We start from the raw sequence: 15,405 nt of genomic DNA, 5'->3' as shown, positions 1-15,405 counted from the left end.
GAACTTGCTAAACATTCTGAAAAAGACATCAACTGAAATTTGTGAAGCTAAGACATTAGTTGTGATGCAGTACATTTAGGGAAAGTCAATAAACAAGTGTCTGTATATACCCCAAGTTGAGAAAAATAAATAACGTGTGCCAATAATGCTTTTTTCCATGCAAAATCTCTGCACAGAGCATGTAGAACAAAGATGCATGTAGAACAAATACATAACAAACAATTTTATAAAATATGCATACCTTATACTTGGCACTTTCCTAAGAAAAAGAAAAGGTAAGGAAATTGGTGAAATACAAGTACCGTGTTTCCCTGAAAATAAGACCCTGTCTTATATGTTTTTGAACCCTGAAATAAGCGCTTGGCCTTATTGCCTGCTCTCAAAAGCCCGATTGGGCTTATTATCAAGGGATGTCTTATTTTGGGGAAAACTATAAATCATTCAAAGTGTGCTTGCATTTGAGAAGATTAAATATTCAGATTTCATGTATCATTTTTTCTTCCTTCCTTCCTTCCTTCCTTCCTTCCTTCCTTCCTTCCTTCCTTCCTTCCTTCCTTCCTTCCTTCTTTCTTCCCCCTCCCTCCCTTCCTCCTTGTTGTATAATAACATCCATTGAAGACCTTTTTAGGTGGTCATTTAAATACATATTTAATGAAATGTTTCCAACACTGTGGATGCTATATTATGATAAACTGAACATCTTTGAAATTCATATTAATAATAGTTCAGCTTCAGCTATTCATTTTGTATTATTTGTAGATGTGTGTATACTTTATAGTAACATTTAAATAACAAAAGTAATTATTTTGCCTCTACAAGTTTTATTGTATACAATTACATGTTACTTTACATTACAATACATCTTTTAAAAATCCCTATTTTTCCTTGCAGATTGATAAAATAATGAGTTCCATTGATGCTGGTATAACTACTGGACTTGAAGAGATTAGTGATGGTACTGCAAGTAAGAAACAAATGCTTTATTTCTTTTAAGATTATATTAATAAGTTAGAAAAATAGCAAATTATACCAGTTTATTCAAAGTGTCTTATATTTATATTGGAGTGTATTTCTGACCACAATTAATTTCTTTCATTACATTAATTGAAGTGCAGGGTTTTCTGGATATAATTAATCAGTCAATCAAAAAGTTGAATTATGTGCCATCAAGTAATGTTGACTTTTACTGATCACATAGATTTTCTCTAACCTAGTCCTTCAGGTCTTTTAATGGCATACACAATGATGGGATTCAAATAATTTAACAACTGGTTCTCTGCCCTAATGACCACCTGGGTAAGCGTGGCTGGGTAGTCATGTGACTGGGTGGGCGTGGCCAACTGAACATCACTCATGTCAAGGGGTGTCTCGCCTCTCCTTACCATGTCCGGCCTGTCTCACCCCTCCCCTCCCACTTACTTCTTGTCATGCCTGGCAATGTCTTGTCTGGCCTCTCCTCAACTTATGACCTCAATTGAGCCCAAAATTTATGTTGCTAAGTGAGAAATTTATTTAAGTGAATTTTGCCCCATTTCATGACTTTTCTTGCCACATTTGTTAAGTGAATCACTGCAGTTATTAAGTTAGTAACACGGCTGTTAAGTGAATCTGGCTTCCCCATTGACTTTGCTTGTCAGAAGGTTGCAAAAGGGGATCACATGACCCTGGGAGACTACAACCATCATAAATGTGAGACAGTTGTCAGCCATCTGGATTTTGAACACATGACCGTGGGGATGCTGCAATGGTCATAAGTGTGAAAAATGGTCATAAGTCACTTTTTTCAGTGCCATTGTAACTTTGGATGGTTACTAAATGAACTGTTGTAAATCAAAGATTACCTATAGAAAAATACAAAAAGCTTCTTTGCTCGCAAAAAGCTGCCCTAATATCAATCGTTAAATTAGAAATGGGGGAATACACACTGAATATCAATGACAGTCACAGCCATCATGGAAACCAAAACCATTCTGTCCAAATACCTTTCTTTTCATCAGCAATACCTGCAACCCAGAGTTACAAATCAGACAGGATGCCAGAGATCTTGAGGAATTAAAATAGTTAAAATGCAATGATAATAATCAGCAGCCAACTTTTGCTCATAAAGTGAAACCCTTTAGCAGAGAGGTCATTTAAGCTCTCCAGAAAGTGGGTGGGCACACTTGGGTTACAAAATGCTGAGCTAAAGAGACAAATTAACAAAGTATATAGGGGACCCAGATTCAAGTCTCTGCCCTCCCAAACTTGTCAGGATCACAATAAAATTAGTACATGCCACAGATATCTAAATAAATGTCAAGTCTGGTGCCATGTTATCAAGCCTTATTACCATGAGACAAAACTAAAATGAATTGGAGGGAGGATCTACACCCCTACCCCCTATTTTTTAAATCTTAATGTCAGTGAGCAATCATGTGCCTTGGCTACTCGAAAGCAATGCAAAAGACTCCTGACCCAAAGGTGCTTTTTCAAGAGGCAAGTGGACTTTTTGGAAACCAAGAAAAAAGCACTTTTGGGACAACCATGACCTGGATAACTGAAGAATCCCCATAGACAAGAGACTCCTGTACTCAGTGAACTGACAAAGCACCCTTTTCCACCCAGGAGGAGCAATGCTTATATCCATTTGCACCACTTAGAGATACCAGCTGGTCTCACTCACCTCACAAGATATCCTAAGGAAATCATTACAAATCCAGGGAAGAAAAAGGTCCGTGATCACCCCTCCCACCCTTAATTGGGGACAGAGGAGGCAAGGAGTGGCTGGGAGGGGATTCAGCTGTGTTGGAAGTACACTCCAAAAGGAGAGTGCCAGAAACCACTAAAGCAGTGTAAAAAGCTTAAAACAACCCTTCCCCTTTAAGAAAGTTAAGCCCCGATATAAAAGTACCAGCAAAGGAAAAAAACTCCAGAGAAGCCACTCAGGCTATAGAAAGTCTGGGTGTACTGCCAAGAACTGTTAACGGCTGTTACAGTGTAATAGGGCTTAACCTCAGAGGCAATTTCAGAAAACACTTAAGCAGGGCAATAAAGATAAACAGGATTAGGCTAGAAACAAAACACAGAGGAACACCAGAACACCTCCTTCCTTCCTCCCTGACAGGATTAACCTTGTAGGTGGGACAAACAAAAGACTGTTGAAAGGAGATTTCTTCCAACAGCCGGTTCATCGAACTGCTCAGAAAGTTAGCTACCGGTCTTCTGAACTGGTGAGAACTGGCTGAATCCCACCACTGGGCATACCCAGTGGTGGGATTCAGCCAGTTCGCACCACTTCGGGACTTGTTAACTTGTTAACTTTCTGAGCAGTTTGGAAAACTGGTTGTTGGAAGAAATCATTAAGGCAGAGAACCGGTTGTTAAATTATTTGAATCCCACCACTGGGCATATCCATTGCTATTATAACTGTCCATCATCTTTGCTGTTGGCTCACTTCTTTGCAAAATGATCTTTTTGCCAGTACTAAAATCACAAATCTGATTTTCTGATATTTCACAGAAAAATAAACCTGACATGCAAATTATGTGTTTAAATGCTTTCTTTCTTTCTGTTTTTTCTATTTCATATGAAAGAAAAGTTCAGTTTAAAAATAGTTATTGAGACTGTTCATTTATTTCTATAAAACCTTATAATTCTTCCTAAAATTGTAAATAGATCTAGAGAATTTTCCCTATTAATTGCTGGAGAATGTTAATATAGATATGGTATTTTTATGTGTTATATTACATAATGACTATATGGGTAGAATTGTTGTAGGAAGTAAAATACAGAAGGAATGAACAGAAAAATTGAGACAGGACATTTTGGTAGAGAATTAAATTTAGACAGATTTTAATAAAATTGACGATGTAGGTTAAAATTAACGCTATAATACTGGCCTGGATACCTTTGGAAACCATAAATTGTATTTAGTTATCTTAGAATGGTCATATGGGCATGCTCATTAGCATATAAACCTAAGTATTATTATTTAAAATATTATTATTCTGCAATAACAATAATAGAACAGTGAGTATGATTCCATAATTTTAAAATCTTGTCTTATATTGAAGTTCACTGTTTTATTGTTGAGGAATAATGAACTGAAAACTAGATGTTGTGCATATACCTGAAGAATTTAAAACTTCTCTAAATTCAATGTCATAATAGAACTCAATTATAGGTTGCATTAAATTAAATAAATTCTGTAAACTTCTTCAAGGATTTCTCCATACATATAAAGTACAAATACTGTTTAACACATACACATTTAGTAGATGTTGGAAATAAATCCTAAAATTGCATTTATAATTAATTTATTTTATTTTCTGGGTATCAGTTATTATTAGAACTAGCCAACAATTAAGTTTTATTTTGTCAGTACGATTGCTGCTAAAAAATCACTAAACCTCTGAAATGCTTGATAACATACATGCAAGAACATGTAACAGAAATGCTGCATTCTGCTTATTTTTGAAAGGACATTTTTTAAATCAATGAAAGAAATGACAGAACTGCTACTGATATTCAAAAATGAAATTTCTATGAGCTCAATGGATCCAAGAAAAGGAGTAGTATGTAGTAGTACATACTACTCCTTCATACTAGTAGTAGTATGAAATACTTTACAAATGCAAAAATAAAATTCATCTGTTCACCTAAAACCAGGGGTGAAATCTAAAATTTGTTGCTACCGGTTCTGTGGGCGTGGTTTAATTAGTGGGCATGGCTTGATGGTCAGGTGGACGTGGCCAAGTCGACATCACTTCTTTGCCCCCTTTTAACCTACAAAACACAACACAACACAACTGGCTCACCCACAATGTAAAAGCAGCTGTGCTAGACCCAAAATGGCCCCTGCAACAAGCAGGAACCTCACACAGCCACAAAAAGTCCAAAAAACCAACTTTCACACTTTACACACACAAAATTCCACATACAACTTTGTAAGATTTTGTGTGTTTGTGTAGTTAGAGTGAAACACTACAGAAACACACAAAATCTCAGAAAGCTGCACAAATATTATTTTATTTTTATTTTTATATAAAAGCAGCTAAATTTAAAACTTCCTAAACTTTAAATGCTAGGTCTAAAAAAAGAACGACTAAAAAAACTCCCAATTAACTATTTTTTTTAAAGCTCCCAAAGGGGAAAAAAAACTTACAAGCAGGCAGGCAGGCAGGCAGGCAGGCAGGCAGATAGAGCTGCTCACCGATGAGCTTGATTGCAGGCAGGGAGATTCAGTTGCTTGCTGATGCAATGGATTGCAGGGATCACAGCAAACGAAGTAAGGCAGGCGTGTGAAGGTAAGCAAGCTGTAGGCTGTGGTGGGGAGGGATTTTGCTACCGGTTCTCCGAACTGCCCACCACCATCGCTACCTACTCACCCGAGCCGGTCCGAACCGGGAGCATTTCACCCCTGCCTAAAACTGTACCATCTAAGTGAGATTTCTGGCATTTCTAAATTATATAGTTATATATCTGCAATATTTCATTATAAACAATTGAGTCAGATCTTTTATTTAGATATGAAGAATGTTAAAGAAAAAATTAGATACAGATACCTGACAGACAGACAAATGCCTGAGGGAATATCTAGAACTTCACTGGGGAGTCTTTGGTGCTCTCTGAGCTTGATTGTTTTCTTGAAGACATTTCATTACCCAAACTAGATGAAGTCCAAGATTAACATCAGACCAACAATGAAATAAACAATACCCCAATCAAGAAACTGCCAAACAAGCCAACAATAAGAAACCCAACCAAAAAAACACCAAAACCACTCCCACCAACACCAACACCAACAGAGAAAACTACTAGAATATGGAATGAGACCAAATCCCACTTCTTACTTGCACTGAGGATGTTACCGAGTTTGGGTGATGAAACATCTGCAAGAAAACAACCAAGTTCAGAGAGCACCAAAGACCCTCATTTCAATCCTGATCTACTAATATTCTTCTTTATTGTTAGAAATTCACTGCCTTGTGAAAGACCATGCATTATGTTTTTAGTCAATTCACATTCAATCTAATGAAACAAAATACATCATAGTATTAATCATCTTTAGTTAATACTGCAGGATCCAATCTGAGTTGGGCACTGGGACCAAAGGTTTATTCTTCCAAGCATTTAGTTAATACTATATTACCACTGTACCCCAAAAAAGGATGCATCTTATATTATTGCATGCTAAATTGCAATAGTATAATACGTATCATATTGTTGCATCTTATAATACAACAAAGCAGTCTTTTTTTAAAAAGGAAATGTGTAGGCGGATCAATATAAGGCATAATTACAGAGTTGTTTGTTGCATATTCTGGGATAATTTATTTCTGGTTTATTCGGTTAATTAGTCACTGTAACTGTTGTCAAATATAGATGTTAATATACTGTTTCAGTCTATAATGAAGAAAGATATGAATGTCTCATAAATATGGTAGAAAGAAACATGGTAATAACGCTTGTGTTTATATTCATATATTATGGCCATATATAACCTCAATTCAGGTTTCTCTTCATGTAAATTTGTTTTATGAAAATTATCTATTATGTGCTTGATCATTTCTGATCAAGAGATTGCTTCATGTGATAAAAAATACACTGTTATGTGATTTGTGTAAGCATTGACAATTTATATCAAAAGTCTGGAAATATGCCAAGAATTCTTCCTACCAAAACCTCTTAAACATTTTCTTTGCCAAAACCCCCTTTTGCCCTCATTTACACATACACTGTTCTGTTGTGAAATTCAACTAGGGGCTTTTGTGGCCATTTTCATACCTTCAGTATTATTATTACAATGTCAAAACAACCCTTAATATCTGTTCTTCAGAATGGAAAAGGGAAAGGCCTTTCTAAAATTATAAAGAAATTGTTCATATTGTGTTGCTTCGAAACTGGTGACGGACCCTTCAGTCTCAGCAAGGACTGAGCTTGGGCGAGTCTAATATGCACAATGTAACAAAGAGCTAATAGAATTCACAGAACCACTATGTATTCTATCTCTTTGTTTGTCATGATAACCACACACATTAGAAATTCATCTGTAGAAAAGTTGGGGAAAATACTTTCACTGTATGTAGTACCCAAGACTAAGAAGCAATCATGTTTGAGTGATGTAGTCCTTAAGAATAAGGCTTTTAAAATTTATGAGCACATTTATCAGTGCATTTCGTTAAAAAAAATGACACTCTATCCTACAATTGTGTCCTGGATTGCACAGAGTCTCAGGCCCTGGGTCCTCGACTGATGTTATGTAATGCCAAGTCGGTAATTAACAAAGCCCCCCTCATTTGTGATCTTATTGTGGAGGGGGATGTAGACCTGGCTGGAATTATGGAGACCTGGTTGAGCCAGGAGGGGGGATTCTCCTCGTTGAAATGTGCCCTCCAGGCTTCCGTGCATTTCATCAGCCGAGGGCCCAGGGGAGGGGTGGGGGAGTAGCGGCAATTATTAGAGAAAGTCTTTGTCCGAGGGAGGCCACTGTTCCTCAGATAGCCGGATGTGAGTCCCTTTTTGTGAAGTGGGGTCGTGGGGTGCAGATGGGTTTGCTGACTACGTACCTGGCTCCCTGCCACATGGCGGCGACCCTGCCTGAGCTACTCGATGTGATTGCCAGGGTGGCGGTTGATACCCCCAGACTTATTGTTATGAGGGATTTCAACCTGCCATCCATCGGTGAGACGTCAGAGGTGGCTCGGGAGTTCATGGCTTCCATGATGGCCATGGACCTGACCCAGTTAATGCAAGGCCCCACTCACACAGGGGGACACACTCTGGTCTTGATTTTTATCTCTGGTCAGTGGCTGAATGATCTTAGTAGAGGGGACCTAGACATTAAACCCTTGTCATGGACAGATCATTTGCTCCTTCACTTAGACTTTCAAGCCATTTCCCCCCGCCGCAGGGAGATGGAACCGACTAGATGGTTCTGTCCCAGGCGCCTGATGGATCCCGAAAGGTTCCAGATGGAGCTTGGGCCGTTTCCTGAGACTCTGGCACACGACTCGACTGAAGACCTGGTGGCCGCTTGGAATAGTGCGGCCGCAGGGGCTTTGGATCGCGTCGTGCCTTTGCGGCCTCTGACCCGATGCCGATCTCAATTGGCTCCTTGGTTCTCTGAGGAGCTGAGACAGATGAAGCGTCGGAAAAGACGCCTAGAGAGTGTTTGGAGGACTAGTCAATCCGAATCTGACAGGACACAGGTGAGGTTTTATATCAAGACCTACCTAGTGGCGATAAAAGCAGCAAAATCTAACTATTTTTCCACTCTTATCGCATCTGCAGAGAACCGCCCAGTCGCTCTGTTTAGGGTGACCCACTCCCTCCTTCAGGCGGAAGTGCGGGAAGATCCGTTGCAGGGTCGAGCTGAGGATTTTGTGCAATTCCTGCATGATAAAGTCGCTCAGATTTGGGAGGGCTTAGACTCCGACTGGGTGAGTCCGGGGATGAGTCTTGAGAATATTATCTGGGAAGAGTTTGACCCTGTGGCTCCCGAGGACGTGGACAGGATTCTGGGTGGGCTTAGTGCTGCCACATGTTTATTGGACCCATGTCCCTCCTGGTTGGTACTGGCCTCCCGGGAGATTACACGAGGCTGGTTCCAGGGGATTATAAATGCTTCTTTGAGTCAGGGTGCCTTTCCCGCCGCCTTGAAAGAGGTGGTGGTGAGGCCCCTCCTCAAGAAGCCATCCCTGGACCCAGCTGTATTAGCAAATTACCGTCTGGTCTCCAACCTTCGCTTTGTGGCAAAGGTTGTCGAGAGTGTGGTGGCAGAACAGCTACCAGCTACCAGCTCCAGTACCTGGAGGAAGCTGTCTATCTGGACCCCTACCAGTTGGGCTTCAGGCGGGGGTATAGCACAGAAATGGCATTGGTTGCGTTGGTTGATGATCTCTGGAGGGCTCGGGATAGGGGTTGCTCCTCTGTCCTGGTCCTATTAGATCTCTCAGCGGCTTTTGATACCATCGACCATGGTATCATGCTGCAGTGGTTGAGGGGGTTAGGAATTGGAGGCACCGTGATACGGTGGTTCTCCTCCTATCTCTCCGACCGCTCGCAGTTTGTGTTGGCAGGGGGGCAGAGGTCGACCTCGAGGTGCCTCGCTTGGGGGGTGCCGCAAGGGTCGGTCCTCTCGCCCCTTCTGTTCAACATTTATGTGAAGCCGCTGGGTGAGATCATCCGTGATTTTGGGGTGAGAGTCCATCAGTACGCTGATGACCCAGCTGTACATCTCCACCCCAAACCACCCCAATGATGCCCTTGATGTGATGTCCCACTGCCTGGAGGCCGTGCGGGTCTGGATGGGGAGAAATAGGCTCAAGCTTAACCCTTCCAAGATTGAGTGGCTGTGGCTTCCGGCGTCCCGGTATAGTCAGCTGGTGCCATCGCTGACTATTGGGGGTGAATCTTTGCCCCCCACAGAGAGGGCTTGCAATCTGGGTGTCCTCCTGGACTCACGGCTGTCTTTAGAAGAACATATGATGGCCGTAGCCAGGGAGGCTTTTTATCAGGTTCGCCTGATCCACCAGTTGCGTCCCTTTCTGGACCGGGAAGCCTTGCGCACAGTCACTCACACCCTCGTCACCTCCCGTCTGGACTATTGTAATGCTCTCTACATGGGGCTCCCCTTGAAGAGCACTCAGAGGCTCCAACTGGTCAAGAATGCGGCCGCGCAGGTGTTTTTTTTTTTTTTTAATTTGATTTATATGCCGCCCTTCTCCGGAGACTCAGGGCAGCTTACAATGCGTTAAGCAATAGCCTTCATACTTATGTATATTTATACAAAGTCAGCTTGTTGCCCCCACAAACTGGGTCCTCATTTAACCTACCTTAGAAAGGATGGAAGGCTGAGTCAACCTTGAGCCTGGTAAGATTCGAACCTGCAGTAATTGCAGGCAGCTGTGTTAATAACAGGGTGCATTAAACCACTGTACTACCAAGGCTCCTACGCCCATGTAACACCTCTCCTGCGTGAGCTGCACTGGCTCCCAGTCTTCCGGGTGCAATTCAAGGTGTTGGTCACCACCTTTAAAGTGCTCCATGGCATAGGACCAGGATATTTATGGGACCGCCTTCTGCCACCAATAGCCTCCCACCGACCAATCCGCTCCCACAGAGAGGGTCTCCTCAGGGTGCCGTCGGTTAGACAGTGTCAACTGGCGACCCCCAGGGGGAGAGCCTTCTCTGTCAGAGCTCCTGCCCTTTGGAATGAATTGCCCCCGGATATTCGTAACATCTCTGACCTCCAGGTCTTTCGCTGTGCCCTCAAGACCCTACTGTTCCGACAGGCGGGGCTGTCTAACTGAATGATTTTAAATTGGGTTTTAATATTGGGTTGTAAAATTTGGCCAAAACTATTTAATGATTTTAATTAATTTTAGCTATGATATTGTATATTTATGTTTTTAATCTTGGCTGTACACCGCCCCGAGTCCTTCGGGAGAAGGGCGGTATATAAATAATAATAATAATAATAATAATAATAATAATAATAATAATAATAATAATAAGAAGAAGAAGAAGAAGAAGTTAATCTTTAGTGAGATTCACAGCCTTTGAAGCTGGTTAATAGCTCAGCAGCTCGAGTCCTAACCAAGGACCTAGGAACTGTTAAGGTATCGTCGGAGGATGTAAGCTGTTCCGAGTAAGGTGGTTTTTTGTAGAGTCAAAATGTTCAGGTCCGGCAAATTTAGAATTTCTAAATAGCGTGGTAGCCCTTTGGGTATTGCTCCAAGGGCTCCAATTACAATCGGGACAACACATGATTTCTTTTTCCACAGTCGCTCAACTTCAATTTGCGAGTTCCGGTACTTTGTGATTTTTTCTTGCTGCTTATCTTCAATCCATGCATCACCAGGTATTGCAATGTCAATGAACCATACTTTTTTCTTTTCAACTATTGTTATGTCAGGTGTGTTGTGGACCAAGTGCCTGTCAGTCTGAATCCTAAAGTCCCACAAGATCTTGAGTTTCTCATTCTTTAAAACTTTCTCAACCTGATGTTCCCAGTGGTTTTTGCTGTACTCAAATCCAAACTTCTGGCACAATTTCCAGTGAATGATCTTAGCAACACAGTCATGGCATTGTAGGTAGTCAGTTTGTGAAATTTTGCTGCATCCACTGATCAGGTGGTCGACTGTCTCATCTTTCTCATTTCAGAGGCGGCATTTGCTTTTGTTGGTAGGGTTAGGGTTAGGGTTAGGGTTAGGGTTCCTTTTTCCACTGGTTCAGTGTGTCTCACTTTATGGGCATTCATTTATTCAATATTTAATTTAATATTTCTACTTAAAGGCTACAATGACTCGAGGTGCATTAAAAGGAACTTAAAAGAAAATAACTGATATAAATGAAAAGGAAATACAAAAAACTCCAAAACTGACCCCAAAACACAAAAGGACCAAAAGGACACCAAAAAGCCCAAAGGAGTTCAACCACCATTTAAACCCAAGAATACCAGATTTTCAACTATTTGTGAAAAATTAGTAAGGTGGGAACAAAACAGATATTCAGTGCAATATAATTTCAAAAGACAGGAGCCACCACTGAAAAGGTATGCTTCCTTAGTACCATAAGATGATACTGCTTAAATAATTCTGTTTTAATTAACATTAAAGTAGAATTAACAGAGAAGATTGAAATAAAATCGTAAGTCATGATTGTGTGATGTTTCATTTAATGACTGAAACAGAAGTGAGATTATAAATCCATTAGGTCATGATATAATTTCATTTAGCAATTACTGCATTTAGTGATGTACTTGCACAATTGGTCCCAATTGTGATCACTAAGCGAAGTCTACCATACAAATATCTGTGGAAGATATTAACGTTTATTTTGCATTTGAAAGAGGAATTTAGTTGTTCTATCGCTAGAATATATGTTGTGTATTTCTCATTAGACCCTTAACCAAGCTCTTTTGAGGCAAAGAACATATACAAGATATTGAAACTAAGCAATAATATACATGAGTTTATACCTCTGGAACATATAAGCCAGCAACATCAAAGCTATAAGGAATTAAGTAAATTGTAAGTCACTTCCATTATTTTATTTAATAATATTATATAGGAAGTTGGGGATCTAATGAAAGCATCAGGCTTATTAAAACATAATCAGAATATATAGAACTGATGTTACCTAATCTGTTTCAAGTACACTTAGTTTTATCCCCTGTATGTACCAAATGCATAGTTGGCAAACTAAAAATAATCTTTGAAGATCTTTGTGCAGCCCATCATAAATAGTATAGATATGATCACTGCCAATCTCCCCTCTATTCCCCACTGCCCATGTTCCCCATTGCCCACATAGACATAAAAATATTTACATACTGTACCATTCAAAAGAGACAATCAAAAGGCCAAAAGGGAAACAAAAAAACTAAAACCTTACCAATTTACACCCAAATAAGCAGATATTAAAACCAAGATTAATACTAGACCATCAAGCAGTAAATAATACCCAATCAAGGAACTACCAACTCAGAAAAACAAGCTAATAGATACAACCTAATAAGCACTAAGAACACTCCCACCAACATTGGTAGGGCAAACCACTAGTACATAAACTGAAAGTAAAGCCTAATTCCTTTTAGCACTGATGATGTTACCTAGTTGGGTAAAGAAATGTCTGCAAGAAAACAACCAAGCTCAGAGAGCAGCAAAGACTCCACAGTTCAGCTACAAATATTCTCTTCTACCAGTTATATAAGCATCCCTGTAAACTTAAATATACCCTGCATGCCTTTGTGTTTTATACTTATTTAATTTTAGCAGATTTTATTTTTAATTCTGATCTGTATAAGTCTATATAAATTATATGAGTAGAGACATCCTAATGAATTATCTTCCCAGTGAAATTGTGCTCAATGAGGTTGTTTATAAAGCCCAAACTATATTATTCATACCATTACATTACTTCAGTGTAATAGAAATTCTTCACAGAAACTCTAGTTGTAGGTTATCCACAACAATGATTAATTCAATGAAGTTGGATGTGTAGGGATTCCTGACAAGCAGAATCAACTGATCGTTGGAGAACAAATTTTCCTCAAAAGTTTTGTTTCAAGCTGGACACAAATATAATTTCAGAATGACTGTATCCTATAGATATCTTGGGGAATATGAAATTAACTATTAATGAATATAATGTAATTAATTGCATAATATTTCCACATGCTGCATGAGTTCAACGGGGCCAAAATGTTTTGCTGCTGATTTTCATTTGTACTCAGTGTCTGATGCATCTCACTGCAGTGTCCAACATTAGACAGCCAGCACTGAGGAATTCTATTTGCTCTGATACTCTTTTTGGAAATGTCCTGGTGAAAACTTTCACTATGTTCATCACTGATTGCACCTAGATTTTTGGAAAAGAAGTCCAAATGTGAATGCAAAAAATGAATTTTCAGTGACATGTTGCACTTTATGGTTGTATTTGCTGTAAGAAGTTTGTCAATCAGTTAAATGCAGTTTGGTAGCTCTGTAGTTGCCAAGAAAATTCTTGATGACTTCCTTGAATGCTTTCTAGGTGATTTTCTCTGGCGCCACTAACAGATCTTTGACCCTCTTGTCATTAATGATGTATCTGATCTGTGGACCAACATAAATGCCTTCTTAAACTTGTCATTAGTTATTCTTGGAAATATCTGCCTCAAATAATGAAAAATTTCAACTTCCTTGTTCATTGCTTTCACAATTTTTTTCACCTATCTGAAGCAGAGGCAAAAATATTTTTGTCAGATCAATAAGTGGTTGCTTTGTCACATTTTTCTGTACTAGAACCAAATTCTTATTTTTAAATTATTTTTTGTCTTCTATTAGCATGCACACTTCAAATAATTATGGACTTGTTTTTAAAAATACGAACCTCTCTTAAATATTAATGTTTTCATAGTTCACTTATAAGGGTATGTTCTCAAGCTTTTGCTTGTTCTTTTTTTGCAGCTTGGGTAGTTTAAAATTCTTCGATTCAATCAACGTTATTTATTATTGTTATTACACATTTGCAAAACTGAAGGTCTGAAATATTTATTTGTAATTCTCATCTAGGAAAGGATATATGCATTTTAAATTTTAATTAAATAGCTGTAAATTTACTGTGCTGACTGCAGTATTTTTAATAAATTATACAAAGAATATATAAGCAATGTCTTACATAAGCTTTCCTAATTTTTCATATCAATACTAATGTTTCCATAATATGGCATAAACTTTCTTATTTTCCCTTATTCCCATTGCTGGAAACAGGCAGAGATAAAAAATATGCATAGTTTTTTTCATAGATGTCAACTGCCATTTATAAATAAGAATTCCCGTGTTTCTACTATGTTTACATGAAAAAAAATCAAGATATAAAACATGCTATATGAAAGCATGTTGTATTGTATATGACTAATTCTGAAAAAAGATGTTCCTGAAAAAGACATATCACTTTTTTTCTTTATCCATCATATTTTTCTTGTTCTGCATCATGTGTTTTGTTGTTTTACAGCAATTATTGGAGTGGGGCTAGTCACTTAAAAAATACCCTCATTAATGTTGGAATTACTAAATGGATATGGAGTCATTGAATCAGTTTTCATGATCCTATCGATCATATTGGCCTGCTATATATGCTTCATCAAATATTATCTTATAGATTACATTTCTAAAATATAGATTTCTGGGTTAGCATATCTTGTATTCTAGCCCAGAATTGGTCTAATCAATTTAAGTTGACCTTCAACAGTTGGAAAACTGCTAGGCAACTTTGGCACAATCATTCTTTTGCAGACCAGTTTATTGCATATTATAGTTCCTGTAGGGAAAAATGGAGGTGGGAATGTTACCTACACTACCTTGAGCTCCTGAAGAAAGATGGGATATAAATGTAATAAATAAAAAATAAGTTTGAACTGAACTCACATTTCTGTTGTTTATCAAGAGCCACAAAAACAGAAACATTAATTTATGAAATTTATATGCCACCCGATTCCCAGTGATTCTGGATTGGACTGTAAACTTCAGGAACAGGAGTGCAAAATGGAAGGAGGGATGTATTTCTGATCAGTTCCACAAAAATAATACGTTAAGACTTTAATTGTCTATTCCCCATTGCACAGGAAAGACAATTAGTGTTCACACATTTACTTTAAGTCTGAAGCATAAAATTGTTGGGAGGAGATGTCTGATTCATAAAATAGCACAAAGCAATTACTCGGAGTCAGTTATCTTTGCTTTAAAGCAGCAACCAATTTCACAGAAAAGAGGGAGGAGAATGCAGTACTAAAAATGAATAGAAATATAAATAATAGGATAAAATATGTTTAAAATTTAAAATGTAATATATTCCATAAAATAGCTTCACTTTTTAGATAATAATAAATAATAGGGCATCCTATAGATATCAATGTTGCACTGACATGCTCAAAACAAAAGT

At 38.6% G+C, this 15,405-nt stretch overlaps 1 protein-coding gene across 4 annotated transcripts in view; it reads left to right on the top strand.

The window, feature by feature from the left end:
- Positions 1–15,405, top strand: part of ANKS1B (ankyrin repeat and sterile alpha motif domain containing 1B) — a 281,952-nt gene that overhangs the window by 111,610 nt on the left and 154,937 nt on the right. For all 4 annotated transcript variants that reach the window (XM_070947769.1, XM_070947771.1, XM_070947767.1 and 1 more), the window contains exon 14: positions 892–964. In XM_070947769.1, the coding sequence (XP_070803870.1) occupies positions 892–964 (73 nt within the window). The remainder of the gene's footprint in view (positions 1–891; positions 965–15,405) is intronic.

This window comes from Pituophis catenifer, unplaced genomic scaffold (genome assembly GCF_029215685.1).
Source record: "Pituophis catenifer annectens isolate HBS135680 unplaced genomic scaffold, rPitCat1.0.hap2 SCAF_7, whole genome shotgun sequence".
Lineage (NCBI taxonomy): Eukaryota > Metazoa > Chordata > Lepidosauria > Squamata > Colubridae > Pituophis > Pituophis catenifer.
Note: the sequence above shows the minus strand (reverse complement) of the source record. Positions and strands in the feature narration are given on the sequence as shown.